The sequence below is a fragment of the Nematolebias whitei genome, chromosome 8 (genome assembly GCF_014905685.2).
Source record: "Nematolebias whitei isolate Nwh7 chromosome 8, NemWhi1, whole genome shotgun sequence".
Taxonomy (NCBI): domain Eukaryota; kingdom Metazoa; phylum Chordata; class Actinopteri; order Cyprinodontiformes; family Rivulidae; genus Nematolebias; species Nematolebias whitei.
In genome coordinates, this window is record NC_056505.1 from 34,179,971 (window position 1) to 34,195,444 (window position 15,474).

General features: G+C 40.8%; 1 protein-coding gene across 1 annotated transcript in view; it reads right to left on the reverse strand.

Moving 5' to 3' along the window:
- Positions 1-15,474, reverse strand: part of sema4c (sema domain, immunoglobulin domain (Ig), transmembrane domain (TM) and short cytoplasmic domain, (semaphorin) 4C) — a 91,432-nt gene that overhangs the window by 18,676 nt on the left and 57,282 nt on the right. The window contains exons 2-6 of the mRNA XM_037680720.1: positions 11,482-11,580; positions 10,824-10,920; positions 10,157-10,276; positions 6,847-6,998; positions 1,051-1,226 (exon numbers count right to left, since the gene is read on the reverse strand). Coding sequence (XP_037536648.1) covers positions 1,051-1,226; positions 6,847-6,998; positions 10,157-10,276; positions 10,824-10,920; positions 11,482-11,580 — 644 coding nt within the window. The remainder of the gene's footprint in view (positions 1-1,050; positions 1,227-6,846; positions 6,999-10,156; positions 10,277-10,823; positions 10,921-11,481; positions 11,581-15,474) is intronic.

A 15,474-nucleotide genomic window follows, 5' to 3' on the forward strand; every position in this document is an offset into this window, starting at 1 on the left:
AGTACAAAACAATTCCATAACAATATAAAAAAAAGATACAAAAGATTTAAAATGAAAGGCAGCAGAAAGAAAAAAAAAAATCTTATTATATCTGCCCCTTTTTGGGTTTTGTTTATTGCATTTATGATTCAATGCAATAAAATAAACAAATTTAAAAGGCAACAGATCACTGTAAAACTTGGTTTAGTTACATTAAGACTTTAAGTGCTGGATGTCCGGCCCCTGAGCAGTTTAGCTGAATAGCTCTGGTCTATACAGTAGGTGTAAAGTGGAGGGTGGTGCGTGCAGCGCTCTCCTCCAACTAACAGTGCTGCTGCCACTTCACTGGTTCTGCAAAGCCGGCGCCCACATTGTCACAGAACTCAGATAGCTTTATTCACTCATGTGTGAACACAAGCAGGATCATGTCTGTGGCCACATCACTGAACCAAGGTGAAAGAAGCTTTTGGCCTCTTCACTCTCCAAATGGCAACACAATCCAGGAGCACAGGAAACAAGTTCAATTCAAGTCCATCCAACTTGCAAATTACAAAACTTAAAGTGTCTTTCACCGATGACTTGGTGCTAGATACCTTCAGGGGTCTGAAACCTTGAAGGAGGCTCTTGGACTGCAGCAGTTTAGTCACAATGCTATGGCTGATCATGTTAGAAGTGTGTCTCATAGTCAAGAATTTAATTTATAAAGTCTGATTTTATATAGTAAACACATTTGTGATGATTGAGGAGTGCATAAAATCTTCCTGACATTTAAACTCTAATAAAAGCAATAAAACATCTTGGAGGGCTCAGGTTATATCCACCGAAAAGGACTCATTTGTAGCCGTATCAAATTAAAGCTTTCAATTACTCGGTAAATACCTAATCACACAGAGCACATCGCTGGAGACATCTTATCAGAGTGACCAGTAATTTTATTACAGAGGCGAGGCTCCGACATGCTGCCGACTGACAGCAGAATGCTAATCTGCTAATTAACTTCAACTGATACTAAGAGCCGTGCTTTCATGTCTCCAGTCTTTCAGACAAGTGACGGCCATTGCTGCGACTCACCACTGTGCGTGGAAGATGCCGTAGAAGGTGGTGCCCCGCCAGTCCTGCCCCGGCAGGGTGAAGACGGCCCGCAGGTTGTTGAAGGAGACGTGGCGCTCTGGGAGGGAGCACTCCAGCCGGGCTTTTTGAAAGGTGGTCCACTTCTTCTGCAGAGTTCTGGTACCGCCCAGGTCGCCCTGAAGAGAACACAGATCAGATCAGATAAACAACTTTATCTGTCCTCCTTCTTTTCCAACCTGTACTTTAGTACTTCTGAGCAGGAGTGCTGCTGACTTTCAGACTCCTGCTAACGTTTGACAAAGTTTCCACGTTTTTAAAGACTCACACACTCACAGGTAACTGAGCTGTTCAAATTATAACACAACGTTCTCTGAAGCCATGTGGGAAAATCAGAGTTTAGCGCAGAGGTTAGAGAAGGTGGGCCTGTAATCGGAAGGTCGCCGGTTTGACTCCCTCTACCATCCATCCATTCTCTTTTACCTGCTTCTTTCTTTTCAGGTCACAGGGGTCACTGGTGCCCATGTCCAGCCATCACTGTGTGAGAGGCGGGGGACACCTTGGACGGGTCTCCAGTCCATCACAGGGACACATAGAGACAAACAACCATTCACTCTCTCAGTCACACCTAGAGACAATTTAGAGTTACCAATCAGTCTAACATGCATGTTTTTGGTCTGTGGGAGGAAACCGGAGTACCCGGAGAAAATCCACGCATGCACCGAGAGAACATGCAAACTCCACCCAGAAAGGCCCCCCGCCGGGATGTGAACCAGCAACCTTCTTTTTGAGAGGCAACAGCTCTATCAACTGAACCACCACCTGACTCTCTGGACCGACAACATCAAAATGTGGGTGAAAAAGATGAAGTACCCACACCTGCCTCCACCCTCATTTGTCCACTGTGGGTCCTTGAGCAAGGCCATTAACCCCCACCATCTGCTCCCCTGGGTGCCCTAGATAGCAGCTCTCTGCTCCACTCAGAGGGCAGTGGTAGCTCGCTGGTCTGTGGTTGTGTCAGGAAGAACATCTGGTGTAAAAATAACTGCCAAGTCTTCACGTGAGTTAGTTCGACGTGGCGGCTCCTGAAGAAGGGAGCAGCCGAAAGAAGAAAATAAAATAAAATGTGGGAAAATCAGATTATTGCAGTTTGGTTTTCTATTTCTTGTCTGCATGTATGACATAAGTGTTGTCAAATTAAACTACAAAAATTGCATTTTCTCGGGAAATGCAGCATGAATGATGATCGTTGGAATAACATTTAAGATTTGCTAAAAATTAGCCGTGAGTGGTTTCAGCTAAATGAAAACAGAACACTAGCCAAAATCTAAAAGAAAAAAACATTAGATAAAAGCTCAAAGAAGCCAAACACTGGCTACTGAATATTTAAACTATAACTCAACTACATGCTAAAGTATCACATGGCTAGTTGAATCTAAAAGTAGCAAAAGAAGTACAATTTGAAAGCACAGAAAAGATCTCGATGTATTTCACTTGGTAAAATATTTGTAAATGGAATGAAAATTTGTTCAAACTAAACGCCGTGCACCCGTCTCCTGACTGAGATGAACATTTTGATAGCTGATAGGCTAAAATAGCACAAAGTATTCAGAAGCAGTAGGTAGAAAGAAACTCTAGATTGTAAAAAAAAAAAAAAAATTGAATATAGACACATTACGGTCTTTAATCTAATAAGATAAAAAAATTTAAAAGACAGATTTAATTAGTTTTTGGACAATAAACTCTCTAAACCTGACAGATTAACCATCCCAACATTCTGAGCTGAACGGGGTTCGCAGTATGTCTTTAACTCGCGGTCCTTTCTGTTCATCTCCGCTGAAGCTCGTCATATTTCACGCACATTTAACTGGCCTCACCTTCACCCCTTAAATGAAATATATAATCATCTTTATGCTCACTCTTTTATCTGTTCGGTAATAAATTTGTTCAATGTGCCCTTGCTAAACGAACTGTTGTAATGTCGTGAAGGAGCTCCTGGGTTCATTTAGACTCTGGTATTTTCAAGTTTGGGATAAAAGATAAAAAGGAAAAATAATGAAATCCAGCTAAGAAAAGCAGGTGCCTTATTATTCCTGCTCAAAGGGGACTTATTTGATGAATTCCTCCTCCTGCTGTCATCCATGGTCACAGATGCAGGTGAAAATAGTTCTATCACAACAATAAGACACCGCGCCGCTGCAGCACTTGCGCTACGAGCGCCATCATCAGTGCACGTTAAACGTGAGCATCTGTTTGTGAAATACTTGGAGGTGTTTCACTGACCATCACAACAAAAGGACTCTTAATTACACGTGTCTCCACAAACACAACAAAAAGCTCTTCTAGTGTGTGGCCCTAACGACCCAATCAGTTGTCTTAATGAGGCAATTTATTTAGCAAATTAATCATTAATTACCAAATATATCTGTGTCATTTTAATTGTCTGCACATAACACAGCATCAGTAATGATGCAATGAGCTGAGTTTGTGTTGTTCTTGCAGCCGTGGGTCACAATCAATCTAAAAGCAGCTACTTTCTTAATGCCAACAAATGCCCTGCCATAATTCTGATATTCAGGTTGTTGCTCGTTTCTTTTTCTGCCGTCCTCATTATGCAGTGGTTTATAAACAGAGCTATGTGTTTAATTTAACATTATTTCATGGTTTCATGGTAAATTCTTTATATCTCAGTGTGGAAAAGAAAAAAAAACTTTCCAAGTTAAAACTTTAAATTGGATCATAAACGTTACGGCTGGGGGAAAAACGTCTTATTTTTATGATTTCAAAGAGTTCTGCTTTTATCTTCTTCAAATATGCATGCTCTTTGCTGTTGCAACTTCTTAAACTAACAAAATAAAGAGAAATTGGGTTCATTTAGCTTTAGAAGATACACTGGAGTGTTTCAGTCATGATCCAGAGTGTTGTCTTTGTGTTATTGTGTTGTATTATGCACATATTTTTCCTGCGCTGAGTATATTTCAGTTTACACGCTTGATATTTTAATACTAAACCAAATGTCACAACTTTCTTTTGGAGTCCGACAACAGCTGGACACAGGTTTTGGGAGCTAAAATGTAGTTTTGGGACTAGAGTCCGTGCACTACCAATCTAGGGCTTTTAGTCTCACCTACGCCCCCAACCCAATCATGGTGTCACATGACCTTTCGTTTAAGCATGGACAAAGTAATTACAGCTAAACTTATTTACCTATACAAGAATTGCATAGTTGAAAATACAGCAGGCTATGTTCACACTGTGAGTAAAAGTATCAGACTTTCAAATCCAAACCTGGACTTTTTCATATGTGGTAATAAACCAGATGTATATCCTATGCTTTGCAAAGTGACCTCAGTTTGACCAGTTGTATAGTATTTCATCTGACGGTTAAGCTACAGAGTATGTGGATCAACCCATACATTGATATTATTAATACCAACGTCATGCATTTTAAAGCTTGGAACTGTAGACATGTTCAGCTAAAGAACAGAAGTTCATTTGGCATGACCAGAGCAACATACGATACGAACACTGGTGTTGGATCGTATGGATACAAACTCGATGGCATCAATACGTGAGTTTGTTTCATGTTCAGTAAGACACAACCATTTCAGAAGTACAATTCTGTGCCAAAGTAGCTGCAAATATAAACACTGGACAAAACAAGTACAACAGATAATACCTTAAACAAAATTCACAGAGTTTTAATTCAGTAAATCCTGAAACTCCAGGATATATTTCAGTCACATGAAACCCTCAGAACTTATCATCTTAAGTGGTGGGCAGAGTCCAACTCAGAATCTAGTGTAGCCTACAGTTTGTGCATACAGCAATAATTCCTCATCATTATTTACATTGCATAACATCAGATTCCAATGAAGCCACCATAGCCAATCAGTAAGGATACATGTACTATTTAAACTGTAGAAACAACACAGACTCATTGACACTAGAATACTAGAACTGATACATGAACACGTCAAAATCTCAGAAAGGTCATCTTTTAATCAGCAGATCAGTGTTCAAAATCTGCATTTTCCCTGTCTGAAAAATATGAAAGTCATTGTATAAGTTTTCCCTGAATCCCAAAGTCGGTGGGAACTCTGCATTGCATGTGTCACATTCATATTTACTTCTGTAAACACAGCGAGCCGCCTGTGACGAGACGTCTTCTTTGGTGCAAGTGGGTCGCTTCAGGGCCATGGACTGTTCATGAGACTGATGGCGCTCACATTTAACATATGACGTGAATGGTCACGCTAAAAAATCAGAGCTGTCCAAAAATATTGGAGTTAAGCATGATAACCTGCAGGGTGAGCATAGTCATAGAACTAAGTAAATCAGCAAGAGTCAGCATCAAAAGGGAGTTTTTTATTTTATTTTCCCTAAATTACCAAAGGTGATGTTCCTTTCGTCTACATGGAGGGGTCAGGACTCAAATCTTGTACTGGACCCAGTTGGCAGGGAAGGTGGGTCCTGATTCCAGCTTCAACTCCTGAATTCTTATTGGAGAAGACCTCCATTATATGTAGACCTTGCGTTTGTCTTAACCCATTGGCAGCAAAAATATTTGTCACGTGGAGGGAATACACAAGTGGTGATGGTTGGGGGGCGGGGGTCCAGGGGCCCTCCCCCAGGAAATTTTTTATAAAGTAGATGCCATTTCTGGTGTATTTTAATGGGTTTCTAAACATCCACATTTACCTAGACAAGTAAACACTTCATTCATTAACTATTTTAGAGAGCACAACACAACAAGAATTAACCTGACCAACAGCCCTCCTTGTGTGAATGGAGCAAGCTCCGCTTCTCTTAAGCATCCTACCCCACACACATCCTGGCCCGTTGGACAAATGTGGCACTAACGTAGCTCTAAGCTAGCGAGCAACACAGTGGTGTGCCAACCCCACCCCCCACCCTGGTGAGTGTCCTGCTAAGGCAGATGACCTTGGAGAAACAGTGCATGCAGGGTGGAGTTGTTGTAGGCAACCAGGAAAACCTGGAGTGGACTTTTAGTGGTTTGAGTATTCTCCTATTTAATCAGGTGGAATGGATTTGTTCACGAAGAAATAGAAACAGTGCAGAGTGAACTAATATTTCATGGTAAATGTGGAGGGGTCCAAATGAATATATTTAAATGGGGGGAGACACATCCTCTTCACATATAATTATTGCAACACCTATGTCTTCACCTCACAGCTGCAGCTCATTTGCCCATTTAGTTCGCCTGCTCTTCATTCCAGCAATCACTCCTTCCTGGTGAAGTTGTCCTCGGCTTCACAAGTTCTGCGTTCCCTCCTGTGTGTCGAGTTGTTTTGTGCTCCTGTCCTGGTTTCTATTCAATTTTTCTTTCCATGTAGCCTTGCCAGACAATATCTTTATCTAAATTTCTCAGTTTTACTCCAGCGCCTGTCAACTGTGTCTGGGTCCACATCTTCAGCTTAACATGACAGTTTCCACTGTGATAAACTGGTGTACAGACTTTACTTATTCAGCTGGTAAATCTTTGCCAGTTGCTTCCTTGAATGAGCATCACCTGCTGAAGCCGCAGTTAGCAAATGCTGTCTCACATTATTAGGCTTTCAGGAACAGCTGCCAACACAGCTGGAGAACACAGAAAACAGCTGATTCCCTGCCAAGTGTGCACAAAATCAGGATTTTACAGTCGAATCTGTTATCTGTTATCTGAATATTCGCTTGAAGACTGGTTACTGTTCGAATCTGTGCCGTTCCCATTAATAACCTCCAGCGTGTGCGCAGCAGGGGAGTGAGGTTTGTTCTGACCCTCATCAGGCGGGTTACCTTGCAGACCCGGGCCACTCTGGCCACTGTGAGCTCCGTGTCGCAGTCCAGCTCCAACGCTCGCTCGCTGAAGAAGAAGTAGATCTTGTCGTCGTCCCCGTCTTTGCTGCCGCTGCTCTCCCGCACCAGGGCTGAACCCACAAAGTCCGGCTCTGCACACACACACACACACACACACAAATGCAAAAGTGTGTTTTTACGCAGTCGTTAAGACATAGATCACGAGTGAACAAAGACGATCTCAGCCTGCAGGACAGAATTACTCCTCTGCCTCCCTTCCTCCCCTCTTTGTCTGCTTTCTTTCATCAGTCTCCCTCGCCTCACCTCTTCACCAGTCGTTTCTCCCTTTCTTTCTCTGCAGCGCTCACTAATATTGATCCATTTTGGTTTTTCCACTTCCTCACCCACAGCTGTCGTTTTTTAAAGTCTGCGCATTCCTGCCTCATTAGGTTTTAGAAGTTCCTTCTTCATGCGCAGTCGAACAGTTTTAAACTTGAACAGTTTGGGGATTTAAAATGATTATCGTGCAAAAAGTACATCTCTATGATTTTATGATTCCCCAGATAGTCTGGTCATAACTCTACTGAAACCTGAACTGGGGAGGAGAGGGGTGGTGGTAGTGGGGGGTTTAGCTTCATTGCATGTCTGGTTTTAAATAAAACTCAGTATCTGCATGAATATTAAACAGAGATACCAGTCTAAACCTCTCTCTCATCTGTATGCTCCTCCATCCTCTCTCTATTCTCCTCACCTGTCTCTCTATCTTTTCATCACCAGCCCTAATGTCTAGTCTTTCATCACCCCCTTTCTCTGCCACAACTTCATCCTCTTCTCTCCCCTTCATATCTTCCGAGTGGCTCACTCCTTCCCAACGCCTCCTTCCTCCAACATATAATAATTCTTCAACATGGCTGTGGATCAATCTTCATATCCTGAAAGTTCTCCTGCTCTTACTGATTCCTCTGACTGAACGGATAAAATGGGCAGGTTTTGAACCTTTTCTGTTTTTAATTAACTAATAGGAGAGAGAGCACAGTGGTTTGGTTCTGAGAACCGATTCGGGTGAGGTTCTTAGCGAAACGAGTCACGCTAAAGACTTGACATCAGCAGAACGCAGATCGTTGATTGGCCAGAGAGAGATGTCAATCAAGAGAGCGTCTTCCTTCACCCGAATCAAATCCACCATTTTAAACACCTTGCAATCGCAGTGTTTGTTTTGTTATTTACTTGTAAAAACAAAAGAATAATATATACAATAAAATGGCAACACGTAAAACAACACCATGGTACTATAGAAGTGCAGACGTTATTGAGCTTGTTGGTTGACAAAACATCTCAGAAGGAGATAGACCAAATGGACTTGATTTACAGGCTCTGACTGGTGAAGTGAAGGTGGCCTCGACTCGGCAACAACATTTTTGAGTGATCGTGGGAGAGAATTGTAAGTTTTGTGACTTTATTTCACTTATTTACTTGTTGGTGCAGTCGTAGTGAGACAGAACAATGACTGAACAATTCTTTCTGTACATCTTTATTCCTTTGCCACCACTAAAACACAACCTAGCATTAGCTAATTGCTAGCTACAGTTGTGGCAACCATGTAGGTTTGTACGAGACAATTCTGTCACAGGAGACGTGCACGGTGTGCATTAATATTAACCCCCTCTCGAATTATTGCATTTTACTTCCATTGCATATTTCCCTCTGAATTTTTAGATGTCTTTAAATGTTTGTCCTAAAAATCTCACCAGGTGTCGTTTCTAACTCTAAACATTATTTAGTGCATCAAAGATAAAGTATGTCTAATATTTGTGGTAGCTAGCTGTTAGCTTTTGTACTGAAGTTGACAAACAGTAAATTAATCTTTTAGCAGAACTAAAAATTACTAATTCAAAACTAGGGAGGTCAGTCATAAAAAGTAACATTTATTTTACATCATTTGGTACTTATCTTTTTTATGTCCCCATGCATATATATTAGTAGTGTCCCGACTAGGCCTGTCATGATAACGAGTTTTGCTGAGCGATTAATTGTCTCAGAAATCCATCCATCCATTATCTTTTACCTGCTTCTTCCATTTTGGGTCACGGGGGTCGCCGGTGCCCATTGTCCAGCGATCACTGTGAGAGGGGCGGGGTACACCCTGGACGGGTTGCAAGTATATCTCAGGGCTGTCTCAGAAATTATTGCGATAAACGATAATATTGTTTGAAATTTTACAATAATTCTTAATTGTCAAATTTAAGAGGAAATGGTGGTTAATTTTGTGTGCAGTACTTTTTTTGACCACTGGATGGCAGCATACAACTGTTTGAACCAAAGGATGGATAGTGAGGGAGCGAGCTTCGTCTCTTTAAGAAAAACGGGATGGAGGCCCCTTGATGTGACATGGGCTGTCTCTCCTTCCTGTTTTTGGTTCTCAAAATGGCGGACGCTCGGTGGGGTTTGAGCTCTTTAGCATAGCATTTTTCACACAAAGCTTTTAATAAAAAATCAGTAAACAAGTTCTCAGCTTCTTTTTACAGATAAAAACAATTTTTAGATGAAAGCATGGGTTTCAGCCGTGAATCTTGGAGCTTCGACAAGACGGAGGGTTTTTTTTCCCAGAGGTTGGCCTGTTAGCTTAGCTCGTAGCTTAGCTTCTCAGCTTAGCTGCTTTTAAGAATCCCAAAATGTGATTTTGGACATTTAAAACAGATTTTAAAGAGAAAAGAGAAAGAGAGGGGTCAGTGAAGAGCACTGGAGTTGAGCCTTTATCATCCTGTTTCCAGTAGAAAGAGAGAGACACGAAGAAATGATAAAGCCGATAAATGAAAACGAGGTCAATAATTTTAATTTATCTTATCATTGCGACAGGCCTAGTCCCGACTCATACTTGAGGCTAGTATATTTTGCATAAAAACACTCCGATACGTTAGAACGATGCCACTTTCATGCTTGGTGACATCACTTCCTCTACTTTGCAGGTAACCCAGGACAAAAAGTAAAAATGGTGCGTAGTTTACAGATATTTTAATAGAAATACTGATGACATTAAAGCACAGACAGTTTGCTGTGTTCTTAATAAAATAATTGTGTTTCTAAAATCATTGTGTAATGTTTAAGCACTAACTCATTAACTACTTGGTAATGGCAAGTACCCAAACTGAAGTATAAGTACTTAATGGTAGTCTGAAAAAAAAAAAATACCGGTTAGGACACCTCTAATATAAGCGAGAGAAAGAGAGCGACACAGCAAGAGCGAGATGGACAGAGAGAGAGGGGGACAGACTCACACCCTTTCATTTGTCACGTCTTGTGTTTTTCTTACCGTTGAGCCAGGCGGGCAGGTACTCGCTCTTCATGTTGTAGTGCTGCTGGCCCAGGTTCCTGAGGATGACCGGCTCCGTACCCAGGAAGTTGTTTAGTGTTGCTGAGTACAGCTCCTTATCTGTTCGGGGTGCAAGCTTTACATTAACTCTGTGATTTTATTTGGAAACTTCCAGAGAGAGAAGGTTGACAGTTCAGCAGGGAGACAATAAAAAGACCCAGAGCCTGCAGGCTCAGTAACGCTGTGCACAGTGAAGTGAACGCAGCGTGAAACGTCAGATTGGACCTCTGGACCTCATGGCTACAAAACTGATGAGAAAATCCGCAAGAGCTGTTCGTGGAGATTTTATGATTCTTTTAAAGCTGCTTCATGTGGAGTTGTCAAAATGTTCCTGACTATAAATGATTATTTAACACCTTTTACTTCTAAAGAGCCAAACCTTGTTATAATAACTGAAAGCTTTATTGAGCTAAACTTGTACTTTTATTTAAAAGATGGAAATCAAACCTGTTGTAGAATAAATGTAAAATCACTGTTATCTTTGACATATTTTATAGCAGCAACTACATACAAGTTGTTTTTTGTCATTTTGCATTGATTTCTGTGCTGAGTTATTGTAGAAGAAGCACTGAACCATCCTGTACTGTGTATAAATATTTTTACTCACCCACTATGAGACCAGTGTGCCCCTTGGCGGGGTCGTAGGGACATTTGCCTTTGCCGTCCTCCAGAACAGCAGGGTTGAGAGAGAAGTCGTCTCCTTTCTGTGAGAACACACAAGTTTCAGAGAAACGATGAGGAACACAGGTGGTCCGCGGTCGGTTCGGATTATGACCCACATGACCGAGCTGCAAGCTCTGTTCGTTTGTTACAAGAACCCTTCGCCACAATGTCTCATCTTATCAGCGTAACATGCATATGTGCACCCCCCCCCACACACACACACTCTAACCCTGTGTGCTACGCTCATTTTCTATTGTGTTTATTTTCATTTTGTCACACAGCGGCTCTTTGGCCCCAGGTCAGATGTGTCAAACTGACACCTGTCAGCGCTGACTCGACATGGCTCCGTGCAGAAAACACACACACACACAAGTTTGTCTTTCTATCTTTACAGGAACTTCCATTCATTTTTAATTCATATCTATAGACTAACCCTGACCCTTACCTTAAACCTAACCATTGCCAGTACATACCTAACCCTAACCCACCAACGGCACTTCTTCTTATGGGGCTCGGACTTTGGGAATGCATGCACACACACACACACACACACACATGCACACACACACACATGCGTGCAGCCCACATGCATGAGGACTTACAATGTAGGTGCATTTGGGCTGGAAGGCGTAGGTGCCACAGGTGTAGAGGTGCGTGTGGTTGTAACTCTGCAGGAACCGGATGTAGTTGAAGCACTCGGTCTGTGAGGGGACAAGGAGGATCTGTCAGAAACATGTGGTCCTGGTCCAGAAGACATCTGGAAGCATTTTTGAATTTTGAATGCTCAATAGCTGCTGAAACTTGTCAAAGAAAAGCAGCTAAATCAATGCTAAAAGTAGCAAAACAGATGCTGAAGCTAAAACTAGTAAACCAAATGCGTATATGAACAAAACATTAGATACAAGTACGATAACAAATGCCAAAATTAGCAAAACATTAGCTGAAAATAGCAAAAGAAGCAAAAACTAAAATCAGCAAAATAGTAGCTAAAACTTGCATTGTTGTTGTTAAATGTCAGTTAAATAAAAGTAAAATATAGAAGAATGGTAGTTAAAAGCTAATTATACCAAAATGGTAGCTAAAACTTGGAAATAGAAGAATGGAAACTAGTCTAAAACAGCTAAATGCTAGTTGTACAACAATAAAGTAATAAGGTAAAATAAGCAAACATTTGCTAAAAGCTGAAAGGAGAAAAATGCTAGCTAAAAGAAGCAAAAAAAAAAAAAAAAATCTTGCTAAAAGCAACAAAAGGATGGTTCAAAGCAAAAAGCATCCAAAGATTAACTGAAGCTTTTAATTTGTAGACCTTTAGCTAGAAGCTAAACGTAGAAGAATAGCAGCTAAAAGTTGCAGAACAGTGCCTAAAACCTAAAAGTAGCATTAGAAGACACAATAGAGCAAGTACGCTGCAAGAGATTCTGAAGAGAACAATGTTATGGAAAGAACTTAAAGAGATCTTAATGTATTTTCTTGGGTAAATTATTTGTATATAAAGTTTTATCATTTGAAAATTGGAAAAAATGCAAAAGACAAAACATGGGACTGATTAAAGAAAAATAGCCATGAATATAAAAGTAATTAGAGTAGTTAGTTTGCAAAATAATTACCAAAATAAATAAAATAAAAACAACAACAAAAAGATAAAAAACAAAAAACATATCTGAAGTTTCTGAATGGACCTTCATTTTGTTTCTATAGGGAATTATCAATTTAGTTCATGTTAAATACTTTGAAAAGTATAAAAGTTACAAAAACAGACGTTTCACACATTAATCTTGACTGAGCTGAACATTTTGAAGCATGAAAGTTAAGACAGCAGAAGTTATATTATATAACAGAGATATATTGGATTATATGGCCAATGGTGTTGTTTTCAAAGTGCTTTATAAAAAAGGTTGTATTGTATATGGAGGACATTTGGTTGCAAAAAGCACACAGAAGGAACTTCAAACAGGAACACAATCGTGTGAGCGCTAGAGCTGTCATTTCTAACACAGGCCCAAAGCCATGGTAATGTGCTGAATGGACGGGCTTTTGATAGCGTGAGCGGATCAGCCGCAATTCAATTATATGGCAACATGGCTTGTCATAAAATCCAACTTTATGGCAACATGGCTTGCCATAAAATTCAATTAAATGACAACATGGCTTGCCATAAAATCCAAGTATATGGCAACAACATGGCTTGCCATAAAATCCAATTCTATGACAACATTGCTTGCCATAAAATCCAATTATATGGCAACAACACGGCTTGCCATAAAATCCAATTATATGAAAACATTGCTTGCCATATAATCCAATTATATGGCAACATGGCTTGCCATAAAATCCAATTCTATGACAACATTTAATGCTCTTTGACGGCCATGAAAGGACAAACACCCCCTCAGCGCTGATCTTCTGCCTCTTGTTCAGCTGCGCTTCACCGCGATAGTTAGTTTTATGTTGGACGTTGGACATTCGAGCTCCGTGGCTTCAGCTGTGTCTCTTGTTCCATCCAATGCAGGCAGTCTGATTTCAGTCAGCCGAACTCAAACGAGAGGAACACACCGCTGAAGCCACGGAGCTCATATGTCCAACGTCCAATGTAAAACTAACTTTACCGCGGTCCACGCGTCCACCGACCGTTATTGACTATATAAGCAGTCCAAGTGTAATTAAAAATGTCTGTGGGGTTTCAGATTCTGACCTGTGATTACTATTAATTTGTCGGGCCGGGTGGGGTTTGGAAATGATGGCAACGGGCAGGGGCCAGGTCTGGTCGGAATTTTTTGGCCCGAATGCAACTCTACTGAGCGCTGAAGAGTCCAGCACGTGAACTTTCTTTAAGCCTAACTGAACAACTAAAGTCCACTAGATCACATTTGGCAATACTTTTTTTAATTGTTTGCATTAGAACATGGAATTCCTGTTAGTTTTCATGTGCTCGAAACGTGCCCACAGAACCGGGCCAGGACCTCTGCCTCGTATTGATCGCATCACTTAACAGACGACGCTGTGACAAATGATCCAAATAATCTAAAGTGAACAAGAAAAGTGGCAGACAGGGCCAGACAATAATTAACGTAATAATTTATGCAGCGCTTTATGAGAAGTGCCCTTTAATGTCTGCACTGTGATGAAGAAGAAGGCTCTTTGAGCGGAAATGGAAACAGACGCGATGCGTACAATATGAATGAATAATTCAGAGCCTCTAGTTAATGCGAGCACTGCCAGAGCAGGCCACACATGTCAACAATATGTAGAAATAAATATAAAATAGCACCAGTACACGCTGCAGGCACTGTCATACTGTTTAATAAAGGTATATTTTGTTATTTGATTAAAATGTATGTGAACAACACACTCAATGTTCTGGACAAAGCCCACCGTGCTGTTTCTAAAATCAAAGCCGTTGTTTTTCGGATGATGGAATCCGCAACAACTTTTAGTAACTACAGCGTATTTCAGAGCTCCACCTAAACTTCACGTCTATTTTATTTGCTTTTTTTGGCATTCGTTCCAAACTGCTGCTCTCTTTCTGCTGAGAGCCACATCAAAAGTTACTGCGGTGCGTTTGGAGCCAAAGCTCTGCAAGTTTCTATAAAATATTTACTGCAGACGTCTCGGACATGGACAGCATGCAAGCTAAGCAGATGGAGGACGTCGCTGAGGCGTAAGTGCAGAGTTGGCTGGAGTCAGTTCTCTGTTGGTGTCAGCTGATGGACCACAGCCGATGGGAGAGCTGGAAGACACTGAACCTTTATTTATTATCACCCACCGCCATGACAGCAGGGCGATCTTATAATGAATGCGTCTTTGTGTGAGTGCATTTGTTTGTCTGCCTGTTAGCAAACTGTCATAACCTGGAAGGCTTTTATTAAAACCCTCAGCTGAACATCTACAGCTGGATAATGTTTGGAGTCCACCCAGCTGAACACGACAGCTACAGCTACTCTAGCCTAGCCAACACTAAAGAAGCTATAACTCAATCGACTTTAGAGAAATTGAGCTAATATTTGGTGCGATAGTAGCTGAAAGTCACCCTGATCACATATTCTAAGCACCGGTAGATCGCATGAAATGTTCTATCAATTTTGGCATCAACCCCGTTGATCTGTTAGCAAAATATCACAAATCATTAAATGTATTTTAATGAAACTCACAGAACTGAATAATTGAATGTAAATTTACAACTGGTCAGCTTTTGAGGTCAATCCCATTCAAGAAGGCCTTCACAGCGAACTAACCTTATCAAACATGAGCATGGCTACAACACATTCAGTCGTATTAATATTATCGGAGTAGAATGAGTAGAATGAGCAGACTGTGGCATTATAGATGTAGACATATAGACATGTGATGTCTGAGAGTCATTAAAGACTGCCTGCACATTTTGACTTTATGTTATTTCTCTATTCTACTAAATGTTGTTGTTTGTAACACGAAAGCTGATGACTTAAAAAAAATTATATACGTTTATTACATTTTTCACATACGGGCGTCACCAATGTGTTACAAGCATAATGTTATATATATATATATATATATATATATATATCTCCCCCCCCCCGGGCTATCCTATCCGTAAGATCGGAAGAGCGGCGTGTAGG